A 26,586-nucleotide genomic window follows, 5' to 3' on the forward strand; every position below is an offset into this window, starting at 1 on the left:
TGGTTAGCAGCAGACTGATTTAACCGCTTGTGGTTTTAGTTAAAAGCTGACATTTTAAAGCTATTATTTAACCCCTCTGATATTCAGCTACCATAACTTTTGTAAGGCAGCATGGCTTGCTAATCATCAAAAGCTGAAGCAGCAGTAATAAAAAGAGCACTCTCCACGCTAGAGGATGTGTGAAAACACCAACACAGGAATGGCAGCATGACTGTGTTTAAGGTTCCTGTTGCATCTAGTCTGACCTATTGGTCATCAGTTTTTCAAGAAATCCTGGCCTGCATACCTACAGTTACGTGGGTCATTTATCTGAGTCACTGGAGGACCTACTAGCAAATCTTCAGATCCTTAGGTATGAGAAGCCAATACTAAATATTTGTAATAAACGGAATGCTATTTCAGGATGTGGGGGAGGCATGGTTCAAGCTAGAGTTCACCCCAAGGCACTAAGGCAATCCTTAGGGATTTACCAGATTCTTGCATTTGCTAACACCCTCCCTCCTGAGTCAGGCAGAAGATTCTCAATAAAAAGAGCTTGGCTTCATTTGCATTGAATTCTCTTTATGGTTTACTTCCTGATAATTTTCAATACAGATACAGAGAAGCTTGGCTTGGGGTCTTCAGTTGAGAACTGCTGGCCCCCTGTTTTATGCTCTCTGCTCTATCTCATTCCTGGCTGTATATATCATTATTAATAATTATAAAAATACTTTACCCTCGGTCTGCAACACTTAGGGCATAGAGGATTTGGGGGAAAATGGAGCTATTAATAGAAAGTTGGACTTGTACAACTGGTTAAGCATTTGGGAGTATGCTGACTTTGTTGTTGTTATGTGCTGTTGAGTCACCTGCGACTCACAGCAACCCTATGTACAACCTAAAACCTGCTCTATCCTGTGCCAACCTTATTGTCTCTGACACACCTATCCCCATTACCCCGGTCATTGAATCAGTCCATCTCATTGAGGGTCTTCCTCTCTTGAACTGTCCCTCCACCCTCCCAAGTTTGACGTTCCTCTTCAAGGACTGATCCCTTCTTGCAACAGGTCCAGAGTTTGTCAGATGAAGCTTCAGAGTCCTTGCCTCCAAGGAGCAGCCTGGTTTTACCCTCTTTAGGACGAACCTGTTTGTTCTCCTAGCAGATGCTGACCTTGGGCTTCTCATAAATATCCTGGTAATAAAAATAGTAGGACAAATTATAAAAATACCACTGAATTACTAGTGCTTCTCATAAATTCTCCTCATGGGTCTAAATCTCAAACCTAGTGATCAGGTTCTAAATTAGCTAACACTTTAACATCTACTTTTTTTGCCCTTTGAATGAAGATTCATTTTAGGAAAACCAGTATTGTTTTGTGTCTACTTAAAATCATCCAGAAAACCTGAGTAAAAAGTGGTAGGTAACTTAGGTTCTGGAATGCGATTTAGTTACTCTAAGGATCCTGACCTACCTTAGTTCACAGCCAGGGCCCTACTCTGTGCCTTGCACTGCTCTGTCTCATCAGAGGATGGAGCAAGGGCACCCTAGTTTATGTATGTGTTCTCTACCCCCTTGTGGTTTTCTATAACAAGGGAGCTTGTTTTAGCTTTCTCTTGGCCCCAGTAGAGTGGCTGTGAGAGCAAAGTCCTTTGAAGTGTGTGGGTTTGAGCCCCTGCTCTGCCTCTTACTAGCTCTGTAACTTTAGAGAACTTGTTCTCCTTCTCTGACCTCTGCCCTTCCATCATTAAAATGGAGAAAAAAAGGAATGTGACTAATAGGGCATGTGGCAGATCCTTAACAAGCAAGAGATATTCTATTCTCCTGTGTGTGTGTGTGTGTGTGTGTGTGTGTGTGTGTGTGTGTGTGTGTTTTAAATTTAAAATATTTTTTCCTCTTGTTCTTCCTCATCCCACCCAGCCCTCCCCACAATGCACCCATTGTTTCAGATTGTTGTCATACATATTATGCCTAATCATATATTCCTTTTGGAGAGTTCTTCTCCTCATCTGGCCTAATGGAGTATTCATTATCTTTTCCCATTCTTTCCCCAGCACACCCATGTCTGTCCTATTTTATAACAGCGATGTTATGCAGTATTTGTCTTTTTGTGACTGAGCTATTTCATTCAGCGTAATGTCCTCCAGGCTCCCCCATGTTGTCTAATGTTTTACGTAGTCTTTGTCTATTCTCTTTCCTTTCTGACCATTTCTCTCACGTCCTGTTTTCTATTTCTGTGTCTCTCTCCCCATCCATCATTGTGCCTCCAAGGTCTTAGCTGGGTGTTCACAGCTTACTGCTACCACCATCAAGCCTTTCATGCTCCAAACGGATTCCATTTTCCTTCCTCATTTAAAGTCAGTCTCTGTTAGTTGAATTGTTAGGAGGTCAAAGCTCTTGGAATCATTTATGGTAGATGTGTACCAAGGTTTGCAAAATCCTGTTTTCTCTTCAAAATGCCTTTTGTACTCCCTTCCGTCTGTGAACAGAGCCATTTATTCTCTTCAGGTCCTCATTATCTCCCACAGGCCTCCTCCAATAGCATTTTAGCTAATTTTCATTCTCTTAGAAGGCTTTAAGCCTTGCTAACTACACTGTTTTCACAAAGCTTCCTGCTGGTATGGCGAACTACTGCTGATAACCCCCCCCCCAAAAAAAACCCCTCCTAATTTGGCCACACATGTGAAAAACACTATATTGTCCAAACCAGTGGTATAAATCTTTATGGGAGGAGAATGCCTCAGAAGAATTTAATGAAACAATGTATGTATGATCAAGAGGCATTGGTGATAAAAGAGGAAGTTTATGCTGCTCTGAAGGAACTGGCAAAAAATAAAGCCCCAGGAATTGATGGAATACCAGTTGACATATTTCAGCAAACAGATACTGCCCTGGACATGGTCACCCGATCATACCAATAAATCTGGAGGACAGTTATCTTGCCAACTGACTGGAAGAGATCTATATTTATTCCTATTCTTAAAAAATAATTCCAACAGAGTGTGAGAATTACCAAACAGTATCACTCATAGCACAGACAAGCAGAATCTTGTTGGAGATTATCCAAAAATTATTGGAACAGCCTATTGACAAAGCACTATCAGAAATACAAGCTGAATTTAGAAGAGGTTGTGGCTCTAGGAACATCACACCCAATGTAAGATGGATCTTTGCTAAAAGCAGAGAGTACTAAAGGAATGTCTCTCTGTGTTTCATTGACTATGCAGAGGCATTTGACTGTATGAATCACAACAAATTGTAGATAACCTTGGGAAGAATGGGAATCCTGGAACACTTGATTGTGCTTATGCAAAAATGATACTTGGACCAGGAGGCAGTCATCAGAACAGAGCAAGGAAACACATAGAGGTTCAAAATCAAGGAAGGAGTACATCAGGGATGTGTCCTGTCTCCATGCCTTTTCAATCTGTGTGCAGAATAGATCATTCAGCAGGGTGGACTTCATGAGGAGGAGTGTGGCATCAGAATTTGAGGAAGACTCAACAACCTGCTTTATACAAATGATACAACCTTGCTAACTGAAACTGAAACTGAGGAGGACCTGAACCATTTGCTATAAAAAGTCAAGGACGGCAGTCTTCAATGTGGGTTGAAACTCAACATGAACAAGACAAAGATTATCACCACATACACAGGGCCAATTGGCAGCACTATGAGGGAGTTTGAAGATATTGAGATTCTTATCAGTTTGCTTTGGCTCCACAGTCAACACTTGTGACACCAGCAGTCAGGAAATAAAAAAATGAATTGGATTAGGAAAGTCTGCTCTCAGGGACCTCTCCATGGTGCTAAACAGCAACGATACCAGATGGGAAACTAAGGTGTTTCTGATCCAGGCTACAGTCAGCTGCCTGGCAGCAATAGCTATTGAATATTGAACTGACTCTGAAATCCTATGGCCTACAGCAAATAACAGAAACCTCCATGCTGTCAGTTCATGAGTTACACTCTCCTGTCAGCAAAGCTCCTTTATTATGCCTCTATAGCATTAACATCTTACACGCAAGGTATAAAGATTCTGTGCCCTATCAACTTGGACTAGATTACTTCACCTGATTCTGTTGTTAACACTTATTGTATATTTCTCTTTTCTGTGTTATGTGAATATTCTGAAACCTGATAAGATGAAAAGGCGAGGCTGCCACTCATTTCAAAAGATCTTTTATACAATCTAGATGTTCAATGCAATTGGAATCCAGATACCAAATTCATTCTTCAAGGAGATCAAAAAGGATATTGTAAAGTTTATTTGGAGAGGAAAGAGATCTAGAATAAGCAAAGCACTTCTGAAAAACAAAAATGAAATGGAAGGCATAGCACCCCTGACCTCAAAAGCTACTACACAGTGGTCGTAATCAAAACAGCATGGTACAAGTACGACAGGCACATAGACCGATGGAACAGAATTGAGAATCCAGAAACGCACCCATTGATCTAATGTCAACTGGTATTCGACAAGGAAATCTATCAAATGGGGAAATGACAACCTTTTCTACAAGTGGTGTTGGTAAAACTAGACTGCCACTTGCAGAAAGCTGCAAGAGGACCCACATCTCACACCATACACAAAAATCAACTCAAGGTGGAGCAGAGACCTGGGAGCAAAGCCCCAAACCATAAAGTTCATCATAGACAAACTGAGATCAAGCTTAGATGGCCTAGTCTTTGGTATAAAGTTGTTGTTGTGTTGTTAAGTGCCGTCGAGTCACAGGTGACTCATAGCGACCCTATGAAGCAGAGTCCTCAGTCTTGATGGTGTAAAGAGACTGCCAAATAGAACCAGAAATGCACAGTCTGGAGAGGATAAAAATTGATGGATGGGATCTTCTAATGATTAAATACCTATGTGCATCAAAAACATTTTCCAACAGAGTGAAAATAAAATCCACTGACTAGGAAAAAATATTTTGCAATACCATTTCGGACAGGGGTCTCATATAAAAAGTTTACAGATCTTACAAGGCCTCCACAAGAAAAAGACTGATAATACTATTACAAAATGGGCAAAAGACATGGAAAGACTTTTAACAGAGGAAGATATTCAGATGGTGAACTGACAAATGAAGAAACGCTCAAAATTGCTAGCAATAAGAGATACAAATCAAAACTATAATGAAGTATCATCTCATCCTAGTACCAGTGGCAGAGTTTAACAGGACAGCAAGTAATATATTTTGGAGAGAATGTGGAGAATGGGAACTGTTATCAACTGTTGATGGGGTTGGAAAATGGTACAACTAGGCAGTTTGTCATTTTCTCAGAAAGCAGAACATAAAGACTTCATATGACCCTGTTATTGCACTGCTTGGAATATACCCTGAGAAAATGAGAACTGAGGCACAAACAGAGGCTTGTACACCAAAGTTCATAGCAGTGTTATTCACCATCAAGAGAACATGTAAACAGGCCAGATGTCCGACTACAATTGAATGGACTGAGAAATTATGGTACATTCACATGATGGAATACAGAATATAGGAGCAATGATTTTGAAAACTTGGGGGTGGGGTGGGGAAGTGGAGAGCATTATGTTAAGTGAACTAACTCAGTCCCGTAAGGACAAATACTGTGTAAAACCATTATTGTAGAATGTGTATGAGGATCCAAGGTGGGGAGGGTGGGTGCAGAGGTGTGAGGATGCGCTGTGACGGGGGTGTTGGTGGGGGTGGGGGGGAGGGGTGGAGAGGAAACGTGGTTGTAATTAATCATAGGGCTGCATAATTCGCTGGGTGGATTGAAGGGTGGTAAAGGAAATGAGAAATATCCAGTGTGGAAAATCAATGTATACAAAGTTTGTAAGTAAACGAGGATAAAATAAAAGTTTTATTTAAATTTAAAAAAAGAATACTGATGAGGAAAAAAACCCCAAAAGCACACAAACAAGCAAACAAACATCACTTATTAAGTTGCCCGAAAACCAAATATATGGACATCCCCTTTTCCTTTATCACCTTAATGTAAATGGACCTTTGATAACTTGCAATAAATCTTTCTGCAAATCTAACTATCAGGAGTTTCTGGTTTAATTGTGTTGTTGGCTGTTTCATTCTCCCACTCTTTTATCTAACTTTTTGCTTTCCTAAACCATGCTGGAATAAATTGCCACTATGGAATTGATTGTCCGAGGTTAAAAAAAAAACAAACCCACACCAAAATAACCCCAAAACAACAATAAACAAGCACATAGACAAATGAAAATTATTATAAAAGAGGCTCCTGAGTTAGAGACTGGCTGATGAATGAGGGGTCAAAGTAGTGACTGGCTTCAGATAAGATGACTAGTAGGGCCTCTAAAGAGGCAATTTGTCTGAATCATCAGTGTTTAAAAATCTTCAGTTGAGCAAAGATCTGAGGCAAAGAGCCAGCAAGTTATCTGGGGTGGAAATAGTATGGAGTATTTGAAGATAGAGAAGCAGGACATATACTTGAGCTTAGTGAATAGGAGGGATCTTGACACAAGGAACCTAGGAGGGATCAGGTTACATGGTGCTTTGCAGCCATAGTCAGCATTTTGAATTTTCAGTGCCTCAGGGCCATGGTAGCTACTGTTGGCACACTGCCAAAATTCTATCTCACTTGGAAGGAGGCACCTATTCGAAGTTGCTGGATCTCTTGGTTGCCAAAGACTTACAGATAAGCTTCTCCAAAAAATCCCTCAGTTAGTGGAAAACACTTCACCCAGAAATGTAGTAAAACCCCTGTGAAATTGTTCTTAGAGATCAGTAAGTAAGCATGAATAAGCCTGTGTCTTAGGCAGGATACAGCTGTATCAGCTAATGATACTGTGGTTATGTGCCATTGAGTTGAGTATGAACAACAGATCTCAACGCTGTCCTGTCCTGTTCCATCTTTACCATCTCTGACCTACTTGAGCCCCATTGCCTGCAGTCACTCCATTAGAAGATCCTCCTCTAATGCCTTTTTCTAAGGAATGGCTCCTCCTTACATCATGTCCAAAGCATATGAGACCACACTTCACTGTCTTTGCTTATAAGGAGCACTCTGGTTGCACTTCCTACAAGATTCATCCATTTGTTCTTTTAGTAGTCTATAGGATATTTAGTATTCTAACATCACAACTCAAAGGCATCAATTCTTATTCTGTAATCCTTATTTATTGTCTAGCTGTCAGATATGTGATTGGAAAGTCTGTGGCTTGAATCAGTTGCCCCTTAGTCTTTAAACTGACATCATTTCCCTTCTAGGAGTTTGGAGAGGCCTTTGACAGCAGACTTTCGTAAAGCGACATGTCTCTTGACCTCCTGACTGCTAATACCAAGTGTAATTATTGCAGATTCAATAAGAAGAAATCATTGACAATATTGATTCTTTCTCCATTTATGATGATGTTGACTATTGACTCAGTGGTGAGGATTTTTATTTTCTTGATGTTGAAATAATCCATATTGAAGACCGTAGTCCTTGATCTTCTGTGATAAGCACCTCAAGGTCTTTTTGTTTTCAGCCAGCAAGGTTGTGTCTTCTATATAAAGCAGGTTGTTGAAGAGTCTTCCTCCAATTCTGATGCCACATTATTCACAAAGTTCAGGTTTTTCAACGATTTACTCAGCATACAGATTAAATAGGCATGGAGGAAAGATATAACTCTAATGCATACATGTATTGATTTAAAACCCTGAAGTGTTCCCTTGCTCTCTTTGCACAACTGCTTCTTCTCTAGGTATAGATTTCATATAAGCACAATTAAATGTTCTGGAATTCCCTTTCTTCTCAGTGTTAGCCATACTTTGATATGTTATAATCATTAAAACACAGACAAATTTTTTTGTACTCTGCTTTCAGCCAGGAGTCATCTGACACCAGCAATGATATCTCTGGTGTCATAATCTCTTGTAAATTGAATTTCTGGAGTCTTTCTGTCAATTTATTCTTCTAGGCATTTTTTATGACCTTCAGCAATATTTTGCTTGTATGTGTTATTAATGATACTGTTTGACAATTTCCACATTCTGTTAGATCACCTGTCTTGGGAATGGAAACAATTATGGATCTCTTCTAGTTAGTTGGACAAGTAGGTAGATGTCTTCCAGATTTCCTCCTATAGATTGGTGATGACATCCAGGGTTGCCATTAAGCCCAGCTGAAACATATCAATTGGTATTCCATCAATTCCTGGGCCTTTATTTGCCAATGTCTTCAGTGCAGCTTGAACTTTTTCCTTTATCATCATTGCATCTTGATCCTGTGCTTTGCCTGAAATATTTCAGTGTTGGCCAATTCTTCTGATTCTGTGTCTTCTTTTGATGTTACTTGTATTCCTGAATCATTCAAGATTTTCACCATAGAGTGTCTCAATATTGCAACTCTAGGCTTGATTTGGTTTTTCTGTTCTTTCAGTTTTGGAAATGCTGAGCCAGTTTTTGCAATTTTATTCTCCAGATCCAGATCTTTGCACATTCCATTATCATTCTTTGCTTTGTGTTCTTGAGCTTCCCTTTGAAATCTCCTGTTCATCTCTTCTTAATTCAGCATTCCTTCTTTTTGTTTTGGGTTCTCATTTCTCTATTGCAATTTTCAGTGTCTTTAGATATCTATTTTAGTTTTTTGTCATCCTGTATCTTTGTAATGACCTTTTGCTCTCTTCATAGATGGTATCTTTGATGTCATCCCACAACTCATCCAATCATAGGAACCCAGATTATAACTCAATACAGCAACTGATAGACAAGTGCTGTACTGGTAAGAATAAACACTAAATAAACAAGTGTATATGCACCTAAACTGTAAAATAAGAATCGACCATTGTTTTCAGGATATCCCTATGAGGAGACTATAACCTCATCTAACTATATAGGGGCTCTCATTAGCTGAGAGAAATTTCTGTAGATTGCAGTTGGTGGACTGTAAATTGTCACCACCCCCATAAATTGAGGATGAGTGCATTTTCTTATAAGGGGAATGAGAAATGGCTCACTACAGAGTAGTAAATAAGCAAAAGAAAGCTTGTTTTTACCTTTCTTGTTGGGTAGTCTCACTCCTGAACTGACCATGAGATCAGGGTGAGGTAAAAAAGCTTCAGTGAAATACAGCTTTGCTCAGCTTGCTCTCCTGCCATATCTTAATTCTGCTGCTTCATTGCAAGTTTCTCTTGAGAATAATCCTTCAATAAATCACTTGTACAAAAGCCTCCTGTTTTGAACTCTGCTTCTTGTAGTGATGATTACTAGATTACAAGCTCCTGGAGAATAGCAACTGTGTCTGACTTGTTCAGTCTTAGCTGAAAGATTTAAGTAAGGGAATAACATGACATGATTACTTAAAATATTTCTTTGCTGCATGTGTAAGATGTGTGTGTGGGGTGAAGGAATGAGGGTAGAAGTAAGCATATCAGTTAGAGGCTATTGTAATCATCCAAATAGGAGATGACAGTGGTTTGGATTACATAAATTAAAGCATCCCTATTAAGCCGAGATTGTCACCTACAATTATACTTAATAAAACTCCTGTATTACCAAGAAAATTTGCAAATGACCTTAGGCTGGTGAATGTTCGTAAAAGAATGATACAGAACAGAAGTATATGAAAGATCAAATGCTCATTAAAATGCTGATTCCATATATGAGCATTTAGTTCTGGAATAATGGGCTTGAAATGCATAGTTGATCTATTGCTTAACTACTATAATTAATCACAAATCCTTTCTAAACTTGTGACTAAGCAAGTATGATTTCTAAACTCTGCTTGTGAGAAAAATGACAATATCTGAAAGTGGCTCTTGTTTTTCTTTCCACTTTGAGCTAGCATATGCATGCAATTTACACCTAATTTTTGGATGCATTAGGGATTATTTTTCCTCCTTGAATGCGCCTCAACTTCTTTTTTTGTTAACCCCTAAACCAGGATGTAAAGACAATCAGGCTTTATCTTAACAAATGTAGTGTGTATTACTATAATGGTAGTTACACAGCTAATGCTATTTAGCTTAGCAAATGTGGTAATCCAAAAGAAAAATGCTATAAAGAATTATTTTCCCCCCATAAATATTTATGCATTGAAAGGAATGATAGAACAGCCACAAAATAACTAAAAAGGCAATGGTTTTCTGCTGTGTTATGTTATGACAGTCCTACTTTAAGGATTTGAAATCCCTTCTACAAATATGCAGGCTTCTTGTGCTTTAGAGAAAGCCGAGTGTGATGAATGAGGGTGTGCCAGAGGATGGACAGAAAGGGCTCACCAGGCATCCTGCTTTTCTGTCAGCTGAGTGGAGGTGGGGTGGCAAATCTGTTTAAAGCATGGAGAGAGGACGCCTGAGGCCCAGTGTGGTGTGACCACACGGTGATCTTACCTCCCATTGCCTCTGCCTAACTGTGCAGGGCAGCCCTGAGAGCTCCTCATCCCTCTGCTCCTCACTTAGACTGGCAAACCAGAGGCCGTGTCCATTGTTGAGATTTGTCTGATTAGTAGGTACTTCTTCTCCAGAGTTACGAACTCAAAAGGGACACAGCTCAGCAGTGGAGGGTTCTGAGATATTGACACATTAGCTGTATCATGGATTTCTAATCACAAAGGGGAATTACTGATATTTGGAGACATATTTATGCCTATAGCTTTCCTCTGAAATCACCTATTCCCCCCCCCTTTCATGTCCTCAATAATGAGTACTGTGACTACTGACTGTGTTCTATCCTCAGAGGATAAGGTGAATAAGGGGAAGTCCTACTTTCAGGGAGCTCAATCTTTAAAACTATTGGAGGACATTATGCTGAGTGAAATATCTCAGTCACAAAAGGACAAATACTGCATAATGCCACTGTTGTAAAGTGGGACTGACATCAGAGTTGGGGGGAAACAAAGAGGGGATAAATAATGTATACTGCATGGAAACAGATGAGGGAGAGAACTGTTTAGGAGTAATATATGATTAGGTATTATTGTCATGACAAAAGTCCAGAATGAAAGCTGCATGGTGGAGTGGACTGGTGGGCGGGGTGGGGAGGTGGGAGGAGAATTGTATAACAATGAAAGATTTTTTTTTTCTTTTCAAAGAGAAAAGCAAACTGGGGGTAGGGGTGGTCAGGGAGGAAAGTGTGAGACAATGAATGAATGGAAATCCAAAGTCTCTGTAAACTTTCATTAAAATAAAAATAAAAATTTCTGAAAAGAAACCCTTAAAAACTATTAGATTAGACATGTTATGGGTATTTGTAAAAAATCTATGAGATGATTATATTATGCAGCTGAATTTTAGAGAAAATTATTGAGAGCGAGGGCATCTTCAGGCAACTACCGTTTAGATGTTATAGTCTAGGTACTGGTTTAGTAGTTTTCAACAGTGGGTAATTTTGTCTTTTCCCTCAAAGAGACATTAGGTAAACTCTAGAGACAGTTGTTTATTACAACGGGGTATTCTATGGTGTGAATGCATCTAGAAGCCAGGGAGTCTGCACATGTAATGCACAGGATGTTTCCCAAAAAGAAAGAATTATCCTTCCCAGGATTTTAATAGTGCTGCATAACCTTAAGGATAAAGCTGTCTGTAATAGCAACATGGCAGATAGCTTCTATATTGAGCACTTACTATGTTCCTGAGTACATTACATATGTTTACAAACACTGACTGTTTGGCATACATAGGTTAGATTATTTGTGTTTATTATACAGATAAGAAAAACAAGGGTCAAAGATTAAATGATAGAACTAAAGCCATGTTTATTCTTCAGCCTGGACAATTAGGCTCTTAGCCTTAATTCTGTACTATTATCTAATAGGTTCTAGTCTCCGTCTTAAATTTTTTCCATACAGAAAAGAGTTAATGATTCATCTTGACCAGTTATTTTATTCCTTTCATCCTTAAGATATGCTGCTTATGAAAAGCAATTTTCTCATGCCAAAGGAAGTCCTTCTGAGCTGGAACATTTGTAGACATTGTTCGCTTTTGGGTCATGTGGCCAGATAGAGTTATGGAAGTGTTTAGAGCAACCCTTAAAGAGGATGATAATTGATTTACCAAGGGATTCCAATAGTGTTCAGTAGACGGTGGGCATCACGCAGCACAGTTTGGTGTAGTGCCTGTCCAGCCAGATTGTTTGTGACAACTCTGATCTTTCTAACTCTGAGCATCTGTTAAAATGATGCCTCAGCAGGAAACCACAGTGGGAGAATGTCTACTTAGAGCATGCGAGTGTCTGACTGGCCTCTCAGACATCCTCTAGAAGGCCCTGATGTCCCGACGTCCCCTTTGTTCACTTGCCAGGGCTGTGCTTAGTGCAGACAGAGGAAATAGAACTCCAGCAGAGGTCATCTGCCATCTCTCGAGTGTTTCTGCCTATGGTCACAGCACTAGGAAGAGGGATTTCAGCAAAATTGTGGATGCACTGCTGGGCATCATTCTTTCTCTTAGCACAGACTTGAACCAGGAGGCTCTTGAGGGTAGGAGAAGTGTCTACCCTACCTGTGTAGTCTCAGCAGGTGATCAAGTTAATTAACTTGTATAAAGCCTAATGAGTGGAGGCTTTAGGCAGTCAGGCTCCAGGACATAACATTGTCTGGCTTATCATTTTATCCCTGGAGGGTTTTCCAGATAGAAAAATGGACTCATTTACTCCATGGCTATAAAATAGGTACAAGGTAGTCAGTGTTGGGAAAAGTCAAGATAGGGATACCAGCTCTGTTTCACCCTTAAGCTAAATGGTGATACGGTGGAAATGGTCCTTTCCTCTCCTGCCCTTCTAAGCTGGCCCCTGCATCCTGAGTCTAGGCACTGTTCTCTGCGGGGAAGCTTCTGTTGTGCTGTGCCCAGTGTCACAATACCTAATAAATAAGGTAAAATGGATTTGATCGTGCTTACTTCTTAATCTGTAGTGAACAACATCACTTTTTTATCTCATCAAAGATTCTGCTTCTACTTCCGACTGACTTCTTTCTCTCTCCCAATCCAATAGCACCACAGGATCACTATCTTTTCAAATTTATAGTCCCTGATAGGGACAGAGTACTCTATAAATAAATTAAGCATGGGCTTGTGTGGTATTTCTTATTACTTCACATATAGTGATAAACACATGAAACTGTTCACTACAGATTAGTAGGTGAGCACACATAAGGCTGTGCTTACTTTGTTAGTTAAGCCACCTTAAGTTGAGTCCTGAGGGACAGTGCATGTGTTTCTGGGCCTCCTATCTGAGAAACTATCTTGAAGTTGACAGCAGGGAATTGAAATTCATGGAGAATTCCAGCCTGGTATGGTATACTCTTTGCAGAGATTGCTTTTTCTTTTTTTTTCTTTTTTTCATTAAGAACACAGGCTCCTGTCAAAGAATTTACACTCTCTAGTCATGGCTGAATTACTGGAAGTACTCTGAAGATCCCTCTCACATCTCCCATAGTATTTATCCTAAACCTTTTTTTCTTTCTTCAGAATTCCTGAAACTTTGCAGGGTGATTTGGCTGCTTCTTTGTAGATAGATTGAGGCTATCAATATGAACATCTTCAACTTTTCTTCTGTACTGTTCAGTAGAGCTATTTACTAAATAGCTCTGTTTTTCTCTTTCCCCAAACACCTGGCAGGATTATATTTCTTGATTGCTCTCTAAAGAAGTGGATTTTGTGACTTTTTCTTGATCATGAGTTGTGAGCATAAATGATGTTTTTATTTTTACAGTAAAGCATTTAATTATTGATGTGAGATTTAAGAGGTACATTTCTTTGTAACACTGTGGCTATTGTCGGCCTATGTTCCTGAGAGAATTTTGTCCTAAGATGGTAATGCATGATGAGACAGACACAGACCTTTTAGTTGTTGTTTTTTTCTTGTCAACACAGCATAATGCCTATCCTAACTGTAATGTGTGTCTTTCGCCAAATATGTTATATCTATACTTAGGATTTTTACCATCTAGCCTTTATGTGTGCTAAACAAATAATTTGAGATGCTGTGATTTATAAAGAATGTGGCATCAAGATCAGTGGAAGACTCATCAACAACTTGTTTATACAGGTGATAGCCTTCAATATGGGTCACATCTCAAGAGCAAGAAGACAGAACTCCTCCCACCAACAGGAATCATCGAGATAGATGGTGAAAGGATAGAAATTGTCAAAATTTCACCTTACTTGGACCCATACTGGGAAAAGTCTGCTGTCAAGGATCTCTCCAACGTTCTAAGGAGCAACTATATCAATTTAAAGACTAAGATGAGACTGATCCAGTCCGTGGCCTTGTCAGTTGCTTGCTATGCATCTGAAAGTTGGACAATTAATGAGGATTATCAGAGAAAGAGTAGATGCCTTTGAGTTGTGTTGTTGGAGAAGAATAATGAATATCTCAAAGACAGTCAAAAGAACAAACAAATATGTCTTGCAGAAAGTGAAACCGGGGTGTTCCATAGAGGAAAGGATGGTGAAACTTTGCCTCATATACTTTGGCCATGTTAGGAGGGCAATCCCTTAGAAAAGACATCATGGTTGGTGAGGTCGAGGGTCATTGAAAGGGAAGAAGATGCTCAGGAGCATGGATTGATGCAGTGACTGTAACGATGAGGTGATGAAGAGGCACAGGACAGGGCAGGGTACACACATCTGCTGTTCGTAAGGCAGCTATGGGTTATGGTTGACTGGGTGGCACCTGACAACAGTCTTTCTCAGAGAGAAAGCTGTCCCTTCAACGGTCCTAATCTTGATAAACAAACATTCTGAGTTAAAGTCCTCCTACTTGCTATGCATCAGAAAGCTGGACAATGACAATACAAGGGATAATACAAGGTGAATTGATGCCTTTGGGCTGTGGTGCTAAAGAAGAGTACTAAATATACCATAGCTGCTAGGAGAACAAACAAGTTCATCCTGGAGAGGGTGAAGCCAGGCTGCTCCTTGGAGGCAAGGATTCTGAAGCTTCGTCTGACATACTTTGGACATGTTGCAAGGTGGGATCAGTCCTCAGAGAGGGACGACATGCTTGGGAGGACGGAGGGACAGAAAGGAGAGGAAGACCCTCATTGAGGTGAATTTATTCAGTGACTCGAGTAATAGGGTTAAGTGTGTTGGAGACAATAAGATTGGCAAGGGATAGAGTAAGGTTTAGGGCTGTTGTGCATGGGGTCACTATGAGTTGCAGGCAATTTGATAGCACACAGCAACAACAATATGGCTCAGAGGATTTTGATGTCCACTCAACATCAGGCAAACAAAAATCCTCACAATTGCATCAGCAGACAATATAGTAGGTGGGGAAATGATCAAAGTTGTTGATGATATCATTTTACTTGGATCCACAAACCATATCCATCATAGTCACAGTTAGGAAACCAAAAGACCTGTTGTGTTGGGCAAATCTGCTGTCAAATTCTTTAAAAGTCATTAAAGTGCTAAAGAGCAAGAATGCCAGTTTGAAGACTTAAAAGTGTGCCTGACCCACACACGGTAGTTTAATTTTTGATTGATGCCTTTGAGCTGTGGTGCTGGAGAAGAGTATTGAGAATACCATGGACTGCTAGGAAAACAAATAGATTTGTCCTGGAGAGGGTTAAACCGGGTGGCTCTTTGGAGGCAAGGATTCTGAGGCTCCGTCTAACTTACTTTGGACATGTAGTGAGGAGAGACCGATCCTTGGAGAGGGACATCATGCTTGGGAGGGTGGAGGGACGGCGCAGGAGGGGAAGGCCCTCTGTGAGGTGGATTGATTCAGTGACTGGGATAATTGGGATGGGAGTGTCAGAGACAGTGCGATTGGCACAGGACAGAGCGGAGTTTAGGGCTGTTGTACATAGGGTCGCTATGAGTGGCAGGCGACTCGACGGCACATAACAACAACAGCTATATGCATGTGGAAGATGGACAATACGGAATAATTTAGAGAAGACTCTTCCTGGTCAGCCCTGGTTTGTTTAGCTCCATTCCATACTTCTCTAAATTATTCTGTTCTCTTTCTTCTGTTAAGCAAAACATCACTGCTATTGTTAGGTGTTGTCAACTTGAATATGACTCGTTGTTGTTACTGTTATGTGGCATCGAGTCGACTACAAGTTATGGACAATAGTTCTGAACTCTGCTTTATCCTAGCCAATCTCGTTGTCTGTGACACATCTACTCATTATTCCAGTTATTGTGTCAGTTTATTTCATCGGGTCTTCCTCTACTGCACTCTCAATCCTTCCAAGCAAGATGTCCTTCTCCAAAGACTGGTCCCTCCTAACTATATGCCCAAAGACTCAAAACAAATCCCATGATGCTAGAATGGGGACCTCCTGAAAGTCTGAATTAGGTAACTGTTAGGACGTTTCCTTTGCTCAGCCAGTGAAGTACAGAAAGGACTCTTCCCTGTGCAGATGCCTCCACTGTTACAGTCATGGATACTTGGCCCAGCTTACTTACTACAATATCTTACTCTTTTCTTTATGTCCAGCAAATTGAGTCCCATGTTTGTGGAGCTCATAATAGGTGGTCAAAACAACTTGTAAGATGGAGCTAACCACACTTATTGGAGATACTGCCTAATAACAGATGTACTTTCGGCATTGGGGGGTTGGGAAGGAAGGAGTATATCTTGGGGGAAAAGGAATGTATTTTTCTGTTTATAATTTTTCAGTACCAGGGCTATTCTTAATTATGTCTGTGGTAACCCTTCTGCCTTAAAGATGGTGTTAAGGCTTATAACATGCAACATGGCATTTTCTGGAATATCCTTTGGCAATTGAGTCAAGAGAACTTGTGTAATGTCTGACTCCAGTGAATACTAAATTAATCTGATTCTTACTAGAATAGATTTGGACTAAGGAAGAAAGAAGAGCTGATGTAGGAGAAATAAACGAAAATATCACCCTTGTAAGCCCAAGACCAAAGAGGGGACAGTGAGTAGAGAGAGGGAGGGATGAAATTTAAGAGCTCTGATGTTTGACTTCCATTAGCTAATTTAAGTACAACAGTAATGGTTGAGAACTGTATTTAGATATCTGTTGCTGGTCACCAAGCACTGACCACATACGAGATACCGAGTTTCCTATACAGGTTCAACCTGGGAAAGGAGCAGAATCTAAACTGGAATTGTCAACTAGTGTTGAGTCTTTCCAGTTGGTGGGGTTGGAAAACCTTGGAGCATTTATTTAGATTCTATGTGAGGAGGCCAAGAGAACCTTTGAGAAGGATGGTTAGTCATCATTTCATGGGGACAGAGAGAGATGGAGAAGCAGTGTGGTGTCTTTGATACAGATTGGTTCCAAAGGACAAGACTAAGCAAGGCCTTTGTATACAGAGGACTATAGGCTAGAGCTGGAAGGATAACTTTCTTTAGTCATGCTATATCAGAATCACTTCAGAGCCTAGGTATTTCTTACTCAGAGGAGGCATCTTATTCCTGTGTCTTCATGAATCAAGAGCTTGAGTTCTAGAAGGACTGTGATTTGCAGAACCAAAGCTACATTAAGAAGGATACCCTAAATGTACTAAAGTTATGTGGGATGAAAAATGTGCATATTAGTATTGTTCATTACACCATGGTGTGTGATATCACTGGTAAGCAAAATCTTGCTGAAGATTATCCAGAAATGACTGGAACAGTACTTCAACAGAGATCTACCAGAAGTACAGGCTGGGTTTAGAAGAGGCCATGGCAGTAGGAACATCATTGTCAATGTTAGATGGATCTTGGCTGAAAACAAAGAGTACCAGAAGAATGTCTATCAGTTTTTTATTTACTATGCAAAGGCATTTGACTGTGTGGATCAAACAAATTATGGCTAACCTTGAGAAAAATGGCAATCCCAGAACATTATGAGTCACAGACAACTTGATGGCACATAACAACAAGAGCATGGTTGTTACATTCATGAAAAGAGCAAAAGGTCACTATAAGTATGAGGGAGAAAAAACAAAATGAATGTCACAAGAGACTTTAAAAATGTCAAAAAGTATTGAGAAGCCAAAACAAAGGAAAAGATATTGAAGTAAAAGAGCTGAACAGAAGATTTCAAAAGGCAGCTCAAGATAATTATTATAATGGAAAGTGCAGAGAACTGGAATTGGAGAATAAAAAGGAAGAACTTGTTCTCAAGCTAAAAGAACTGGGGTAGGGAAAGGCTTTGAGTTGCAATACTTTGATATATTGTTAACAAAATTTTGAATTATCTAGGAAGCAACAAAAGAAGATGGTGGGAATATACAGAATCACTCTAATAAAAAGAACTGTTTGGCAATGAAATATTTAAGGAAATACCATATGATCAAGAGCCAATGGTAAGGAAGGAAGAAGTTAAAAGTTGCCCTAACAAAATTAACAAAAAATAAGGCACCAAAAATTGATGGGATACTAAATGACATGTTTCAAATGACAGATGCAGCCCTAGATGTGCTTGCCAGTCTATGCCAGAAAATTTGGAGGATAGCTACCTGGCCAACCAACTGAAATATTTGTTCCCAGTCCCAAGAAAGGAATTCCAGCAGAATTTGGAAATTCAAGAATAGTAGAATTAATAGCACATGTAAGCAAAATACAATTGCAGATCATTAAAAAGGGACTAGAACAGTAAATACATAGAGAACTGCTAGAAGTTCAGTCTGGGTTTAGAAGAGGTCATGACACTAGGGATATCATTACTGACATCAGATGGATACTTGGCTGAAAGCAAAGAATAGTAGAAGAATGTCTGTATGTGTTTTATTGACTATACAAAGGTATTTGACTGTGTGGATCATAACAAATTTATGGTTAACATTAAGGAAGAATGAGAATCCCAGAACACTCAATTGTACTCATGCAAACATTAAACCTAGACTAAGAAGCTGTTGTGCAACAGAACAAGAGAACACTGCATCATTTAAAATTAAGAAAAGTCTGAATCAAGGTTGTATCCTTTCTCCATACATATTCAGTCTATATGCTGTGCCAATTATGTGAAAAGCTGAGCTTTTTGAAGAATGTGGCATCAGGACTGGAAGAAGACTCATCAGTAATCTACATTATACAGATGACACAACCTCGCTTGTTGACAGTGAGGGGGACTTGAAACACTTGCTGTAGATGATCAAACCCTGCAAACTTCAATATGGATTGCATCTTGACATAAAGAAAAACCAAACTCCCAAAATTTTTATCACTAGACCTATGATAGATGGACGAAAGATTGAAACTGGCAATGACTTAATCTTGGTACCAGCAGTCAAGAGGTCATGAGAGGTATTGCATTGGGTATGTCTGTAGTCAGGGATTTCTCCAAATTATTGAGGAGAAATGATGTTAGTTTGAGGACTAAGGTCTACCTGATTTAGACAATGGTCTTTTCAGTCACTTGCTATGCAGCTGAGAGCTGGACAGTGAATAAGAATGAGAGAAGAATTGATGCCTGAGAACTTTGGAGTTGGAGAGGAGTACTGAATATCCCATGGACTTCCAAAGGAACAAACATATTTCTTGGAGAAGGTGCAGCCAGAGTGCTCCTTGGAGGCAAGGATGCGAAATGTTGTATGTGTGGGGCATGTTTCTGGGAGAAGCTATTCTTCAGAGAAGGACATCGTGCTGAGAAGGTGGGAGTACAGCGAAGGAGAGAAAGACTCAACCTCATGGATTGACACAGTGACTGTAGTCATGGGTTCAAGTGTGTCAGAGATTGTGAGGATGGTACAGGGATCTGCTGTTCATAGGTCGCAGCTGTATGTGACTCGATGACAACTAAGAACAATATTACATTTTGGTGAGTCCTGTAAATGGAATAAACTTATTTTATTAATGTGTCATAAGTGGTTCGATGTCAGAGCTAAGTCTATGAAGTAGATGATAATATCCCAACTTGAAAGATGAAGAGGACAAAGAGAGTAAGTGACTTGCTCAAATGACAAGATGAATAAGTGATGGAGCCGTGATTGAAACTCAGAAATCAGAACTTGACTCAATGGCACCTAACAACAAGGAAACAACAGTATCTTTAAATCTGACTCCTAAATATCATGATTAAGTTTCCAACTTGCAAATTCATATGATTTACTGGGAAGAATGAGTTCCTAAAGGGGAAACTGTGTAGAATAACCATATCTTAACAATTTGGACTTTTGGGGATAAATTATAGTATATATATATATATATATATATATATATACCATGCCCTTACCTCTGTGTGTGTATAACAATTCTAGCATTTTCTGGGTGATAACTAACAAATAGAAGCTAGATTGATACCTCTGGGGCTAGAAAGATCCCAGGTAAAGAAGATATAATTGAAGGGCATTATAGATTCTTTAGTATTTCCCCCTCTCAATTATTTAATTTGAAACTTCACAAAAAACTATAAGCAAGAGGTCATATGCCAATTTTACAGGTGAGAAAAGAGACTCACAGAACTTCAGTGACTTTCTCAAGATCATATGACTAGTAAGTATAAGAATTAGATTGGAAGTTTAGTCTCCTGACTCCCAGTTCAGAATGCTTTGCCTTTTACCATGGTGGCACAATCATATGTTTTGTAGGCTGGGGTCATGACTGAGTCTGGCAGAGGGCCTGAAGTGAGGAAGATTTTCAATGAAGGATGTGATCCAGGATGATTGACCAGCCAGAGGACCACATCCACTTTATTTACTATACAAATGCAACCATTGTTCATTCCGTCGACATATAGACCAGTTTTACACTAGAACTTACACTAGAACTGGAGAACTATTTTTACTAGATGTTCCATGAAGGTAAGAGCTTTATAGTTAAATAATATTTGTTGTATCCTTCTTCTTTCAATGCATTATGTTAAAGGTTCATAAATATATTTTTAACAAAGATACTTATTTGACTCTAGTTAACTTAAGGCCTACAAATTTATTTAAGTATAGAACCCTTTTGTAGATAACACCTTTTGTAGGTCATCTGTGGATTTGCTAAGAAAAGCTATGTTGCCTTAGTCCCTGCATAATGGGTTGATTTGACATCATGTGGGCAAGCTTTAGGGTTTTCTGTGGTTTAACATTCCTACCTTAAGGGGCTTGTATATATGCATCAATCGAAAAAGCGCTATATTTATACATAGACCTATGAATGCTGGTCCTTCATTACTTGAAGACCTGAGTTAGAATGGGCCCATATAAACATGCTATTCTTAGAAATTATAAGTCTGTTATATTTGTAAGCCTTTTTCTGTATTAGATATTTTCAGTGATAATTGACAACAGAATAAATGTCATTATCAATATGTCTGCTGTTGCACGATAGACTACCTAGTTTAAGAGAATTTACATATTAGAAGTCTTTGAAATGAGCAAGACTGGCATTTTAGGCAGGCCATTTATCATTTCCTACCTATCTTGACACTTGACATTCATGATGAATATTTCCTGAGATCTTTTTGACTCCTCTAATTGGCAGATAGCACCGGAGCAAGTAATTTATCTCATAAAACTCATTTATTCTTTCCCAGCCCACCATTATGGAATGCTCCACTTTTTCTTCTCATTCGTTATCAAGACTGTTTTGTTTGTGGTAATTGACTATGAGAAGGAACATGGAGTTATGGGTTGGCAGCCAGACTTCTAGATTAGCCGAGTGACTTTATCCTCAATTAACAGTTTTGTTGTGAGATAGGAATTTATGTTTCGGAGAAAAAAAAATTGAATGAGTAAGTGCATGGACTGCTCATTTGGAGTTGCCCCATAAATAGCCAAAACTGAGCATAAAATCTGCAGATGCTACCTAAACATCTCTTGTTCTTTGTGTTTTCAAAGATGTTTCCACCTTTCACTCTATGCAAGGAGGGCAGAGATACTTTGAATTAGGGTAGGCACTAAAGGAGAAGATACTTGGGGTCCTTGAAACTCAAGCTCATCTTTACTATAGCCAAGTAGTTTCTGTAGTAGAGTTCATTGGCACCTTAAGGACATGCATACCTCTTCAGCTTCAGAACAGTGTTACTGTACTTTGGGGGAGATCTCCAGTAAACCCGTAGTTTAGGCTTGAAAATGAGTTTGCCACCCTTAAGAAAACTTGTGCTTAAAGATGCAGGGTTTCCACCTCAATTCTGTCCTTTCTGATATTAGTCTCTGTGATTACCTACTTAGTGATTTATCAGCTTTATATCTCGGACTTAAAGTCTGGGAGAAAACTCCCTTTTCTTAGAATTTGTAATATTAAGATAAAATGGATAGGAATATTTTTCAAACTTGATGGTTCTCTCTAGATGAATTCCACAGACCTATGTGGCTCACTCCACCAAAAGTAACATAAACAGGGAAGCCAGGAAATGTCCAAAGACTAATTTGAGGGCATTATATTATCATTATGTCTATGTGAAACAACTTGGAGACAGGAAAAACCCTCAAAAGATTGGCCAGCCATTTTGATGATAGAAAAGGAACATTGATATTAAAGAAACTGATCTTTGGAGTTTTTCAAAGGATAGCAGGATGAATGATACCACCTAACATAAGAGCTCATTCTAAAGGCTCCATAGCATATCCCCAAATGAAAACACGGTTGAATTTTGTTTCTTAGGACTTGATCGGCCACCAGGTGTGTGAGGACTACTTAGTGTCAGTGACCAAGAAAGACATTTGTTGTTGATGGTGGAGGTAAAACACGCTTACTCTTGGGAAAATGTGCTTGAGCTTTCTATCAGAGACTTTTATATGCTTTTGTTGTGAAACATCTCTAAGTCTCCTGGGGCCATGAGTTCAACAAAGTCAGTACACTAAAACATTCTACCCTAGTAGTTCTCAGGCACACAGACAAAGTTCAGTAAATGCTGTTGGAATACCTGAGGAGTATGTGTCTTCTGAAAAGTTGAGAATTGCTTTTCCAGCTGAGGGGCATTCAGTGCTGTAACACTTCCTCTCTTAGTGTTTTGGAGAATAAAAAGTCTCTCTTCTGTTCTTTGATATCAAAGCCAACTCATGAATAACCTTCATAGTTCCACTCTCTGTCTCTGGCTGGAGTAGGAATGGAAATGGGAGGGGTACCGATAGGGGTCTTAGCAGCCCTGTGAAGCTGCCATTTCCCTGGTTAATACCATCAAAGTTACCTTGTGGGGATATAAAATATGCATGGAAACAAATTGAGGCCAGCAGCCCTGTGCTGCAGGAAGGCCAAGAGAGGTGGGGAAACTTACCTTCTTGACTTCATATTTAATGGCGAGTTTGATCCGGCTCAGACTGGGTCGGTGGTGGTCGGACCAGACTTGGAAGTTCATATCACCATTTAAAATTGCTTCCACCTCTTCTGTGTCTCGGCACAGGTCCAGCACGCCCACCACAAAATCCTTGCATTGCATAGATAACTTCCTGTAATCATTCTAACAGAATAAAGAGAAATCAGGGTGTGTCACACCGAGTCCCACAGATTGGTTTGTCCAGTATAGCAGTGCTGATCATCAACTATTCACCAAGTGAAGTAAGCGTACTGAGAACATTGGGACCAAAGGGATATGCTAGATTGAAGACAAGACAGTCTCTCTTCATATAGTAATCTGAAGGGCCATCTTATCTACTTCAGTATTTGTCAAGGTGTGTGCATGAGCTAACTATATCAGAATCACCTTGGGTGCAAGCTAAAATGGAATTTCCCAAACTATACACCAAGTTTACAGAATTAAAATTCCTGGCGGTGATGCCTAGGCATGTACCTTGCAGGTTATTTTTCAAAGTACTTTTACTACCTGCCAAAGCCTATACTGGACTCTCATAAATCAGCCATTTCTTCTGCCCAATCTTGAGCCATAAGAAATGAGAATACTAAACACGTAAGCTACTAGTAACAATAATGTTACGTCTTTTACTACTTTTAATAGTAAGTGAAGTAATGCTTCTCTTGTTTACCATCAGTATGTTAGTGGTGACTGCTCACGCAACATGGTGACTGGAAAGATATCTCTAATACGCTAAAATTGCGGGAAAATGCACACAGGTGTGCTTTCCTCTTACATTCTGGAAAATTTTACTTATAAATTACAGATTTAAAAATCAAATGTAATTTGAACTTATCAAGATAATTTCTTACTATATATCTTTCTGTACAGCAAATGATTAATTCATCTGTTTATTGAATAATCATTTTTGGAGCTTGACCTTTTTAGAAATGTTTTAAAATGAGTTGTCCCTGCATCTTTCTCTTCTCCTGTCTACACATGTCTTTCTGAAATATGTTTAAAGAGGATGACTTTGACAGGAGTCTAGAGTGAAGGCTACATGGTGGAGTGGACCTACGTGAGTGTTTGTAAAACAATGAAAGATTTTTTCTTTTACTTTTCCAAGAGGGTAGTGTTCTGGGGGGGGGGGGGGTTGGGAGAGGAGAAATGTGCAACAATGAATGAATGGCAATTCAAAGTCTCTGTAAATTTTTACTGAAATTAATAATAAATTTAAGTTTAAAAATTAAGTTAGAGTAAGGAAGGCAATGGATTTATAACTGCTTGTGCTAATAACACTATATCATGGCATGGAGGAGGAATAGTGGAACTGTACCACATTTATAATATTCTTCTTACCAAAACCATTTATAGAAAATAAGAACTGCATTGGAACATGTATCTCTGGATTGGAAATGATCATATTGTTAATATTTCTAGTCTTAAACTTAAAAGATTATATTGTTCAAAATTATTTGTTATGTATTTGTTTAAATTTTTCCTTCTTTTAACAACTGGGATCTAGAGGGAAGAGAAAAGACCAGAGAATGGCCAAAATTATTGGGGCAGCTATTGCTGGCAGTTTAGGGCCTGGGTCAGGAAAAGGACGTCTTACTCATAAACAAAAATGCCACCCAAAGGTAATAAAGGAGGTCAGAATTGCTTCCACTGTGGAAACCTGGGCCACTTCAGTAAACAGTGTCACAGACAAGAGCCACAGATAGGCAAGGGAGTAGAGAGGAAGCTCCCACTCACTTACTTTAAGTGTGGATCTGAAGGACACTTGGCCAAGGGCAGCCCACATCAGGTCCTCATGGCTGACAGGACTGACAGGCCCCAGTTCCCAGCTGGAAACAAAGGAGGACGCTTCAAAGATTCATATCCTCCCAGAAGAGCCGTGGGTGAGCATTAACATTACTGGTATGTATATTCATTTTCTCCTGGACACAAGAGCCTATTATCTGGTCCTAAAAGCCTTCTGAGTTCCCAACTCTTCTCACTATTTCTTAGTTGTTGGAATTGATGGAAAACCTCATAAGCAGTTCTTTACTTCACCTCTGCCTTGCATGTGGACTACCGAGCTGTAAAACAACCCAGTGGTAGATGGAATTTGGTCCAGGACATAGGAACAATAAATGACATAGTTGAGCCTCTACATCTTGTGGTTCCTAACCTTTATACTATAATAGACAAAGTGCTAGTCAATAAGACTTTTATTTTAAGAACTACCTTTCCTCTGTAACTTGATCTGTGTCACTGTTAGAACCTCTACTTGGAATATTATTGCTGTTAATTTTTGGCTCATGTACTTTTAACTTGTTAAATTTGTGTCTTCTAGGCTGCAACAGTTCCATGATTCATCTTCAAGGATATGAACATGTATGGCTAAGCACAATTGATAACAGTGTATCTAAATTCCAAAATCAATCTCTACAGTAGTGAGAGAAGATCTTCACCCGGAAACCTACAGCGTCCCTTTTCAGCATGAATTAGCTAAGAGAATACGCCATCCCCTTTTCCTTATTAATCGGGGTGAAATCTCTCTCAGGAGAAGTGATAGGGAAGGGCAAAAGACACATTGACAAAGGAGATTAATCAGAACTGATTTTGACAAGCACTGCGGCAATGGGACAATAAAACAGACTTTCAAGGAAAAAAAAAGAGAGGAACAAACTGGGGAGGGGTAGAGAAAATAGTGCAACAATGAACGAATAGAAATCCAAAATATCTGTAAATGCTCATTAAAATTAATAAAATAAAATCTTAAAAAGAAAAGAGGATGACTTACTTTCTAGTAACATGCCAACATTTCTCCCCTCCAAACAAACTGCTTAAATTTCAGACAGTGATCTAAAATAATGGATCAGAGTATTTCTGTCACCTCTGTTTGACTATTCCCCGAAAATATTTTCCCCTAAGAGTGTCTTAGCTAGCTTCTTTGTGGGGGGGAAAAAAATCTATAAGAAATGGCACAAAGACTAAATACCTCTTTTACTGTTAATCAGTATCAGTGGTCTTTAGTCTGGTATAGAACAGCTGGATTCCTTAGTAAATAGACAGGATCTGGCAAACTGTCGAAGCTCAGCCACTTTCTGAATTAGTGGTTATTGTTTCCTTCTCGCACTGCTTTATCAAAATACCACTATACATTAGAGAAAAAGGCAAGGATTTGTGTCTTCTAGGAAAAAGAAAGGATCGGCAAAACATTTTCAGATGAATTGCTACCCTTGAGTTTTCTGTACAATTTTGGTGTAAGAATGACTTTTCAGAAATACTAGATTAAAAAAAAAAGTCAACTCAAGTAAATGCTAATGGAGAAACCTTCTAGGGCTTGCCACCTACCTAAGGGCTGAGTGGTGATATGAAGATCTATTTTCTGTGCCCTTTTGATCTCTCATCTTCATCACTCATTCCTTATCTATCCATCCATCTCTGAGGACTTACTATGTACCAGAATTTATAATTAACAAGGCAGATGTGGTCTTTGTGTAGTACAGGAATGGTAGAGACTAGAGATCCTTTCTCCACCAAGCAGCTTTGGT

The 26,586-nt window shown here is 39.3% G+C and overlaps 1 protein-coding gene across 3 annotated transcripts in view; it reads right to left on the reverse strand.

Moving 5' to 3' along the window:
- TRPC7 (transient receptor potential cation channel, subfamily C, member 7) overlaps positions 1 to 26,586 on the reverse strand; it is a 286,556-nt gene that overhangs the window by 166,666 nt on the left and 93,304 nt on the right. The window contains exon 3 of one of the 3 annotated variants that reach the window (XM_006899490.1): positions 23,030 to 23,212. The exons of the other annotated variants lie outside the window; for them this stretch is intronic. Within the exon in view, the coding sequence (XP_006899552.1) occupies positions 23,030 to 23,212 (183 nt within the window). The remainder of the gene's footprint in view (positions 1 to 23,029; positions 23,213 to 26,586) is intronic. 3 annotated transcript variants of the gene reach the window in all.

Source organism: Elephantulus edwardii, unplaced genomic scaffold, assembly GCF_000299155.1.
Source record: "Elephantulus edwardii isolate Elephantulus edwardi_28Jun2011 unplaced genomic scaffold, EleEdw1.0 scaffold00259, whole genome shotgun sequence".
Taxonomy (NCBI): domain Eukaryota; kingdom Metazoa; phylum Chordata; class Mammalia; order Macroscelidea; family Macroscelididae; genus Elephantulus; species Elephantulus edwardii.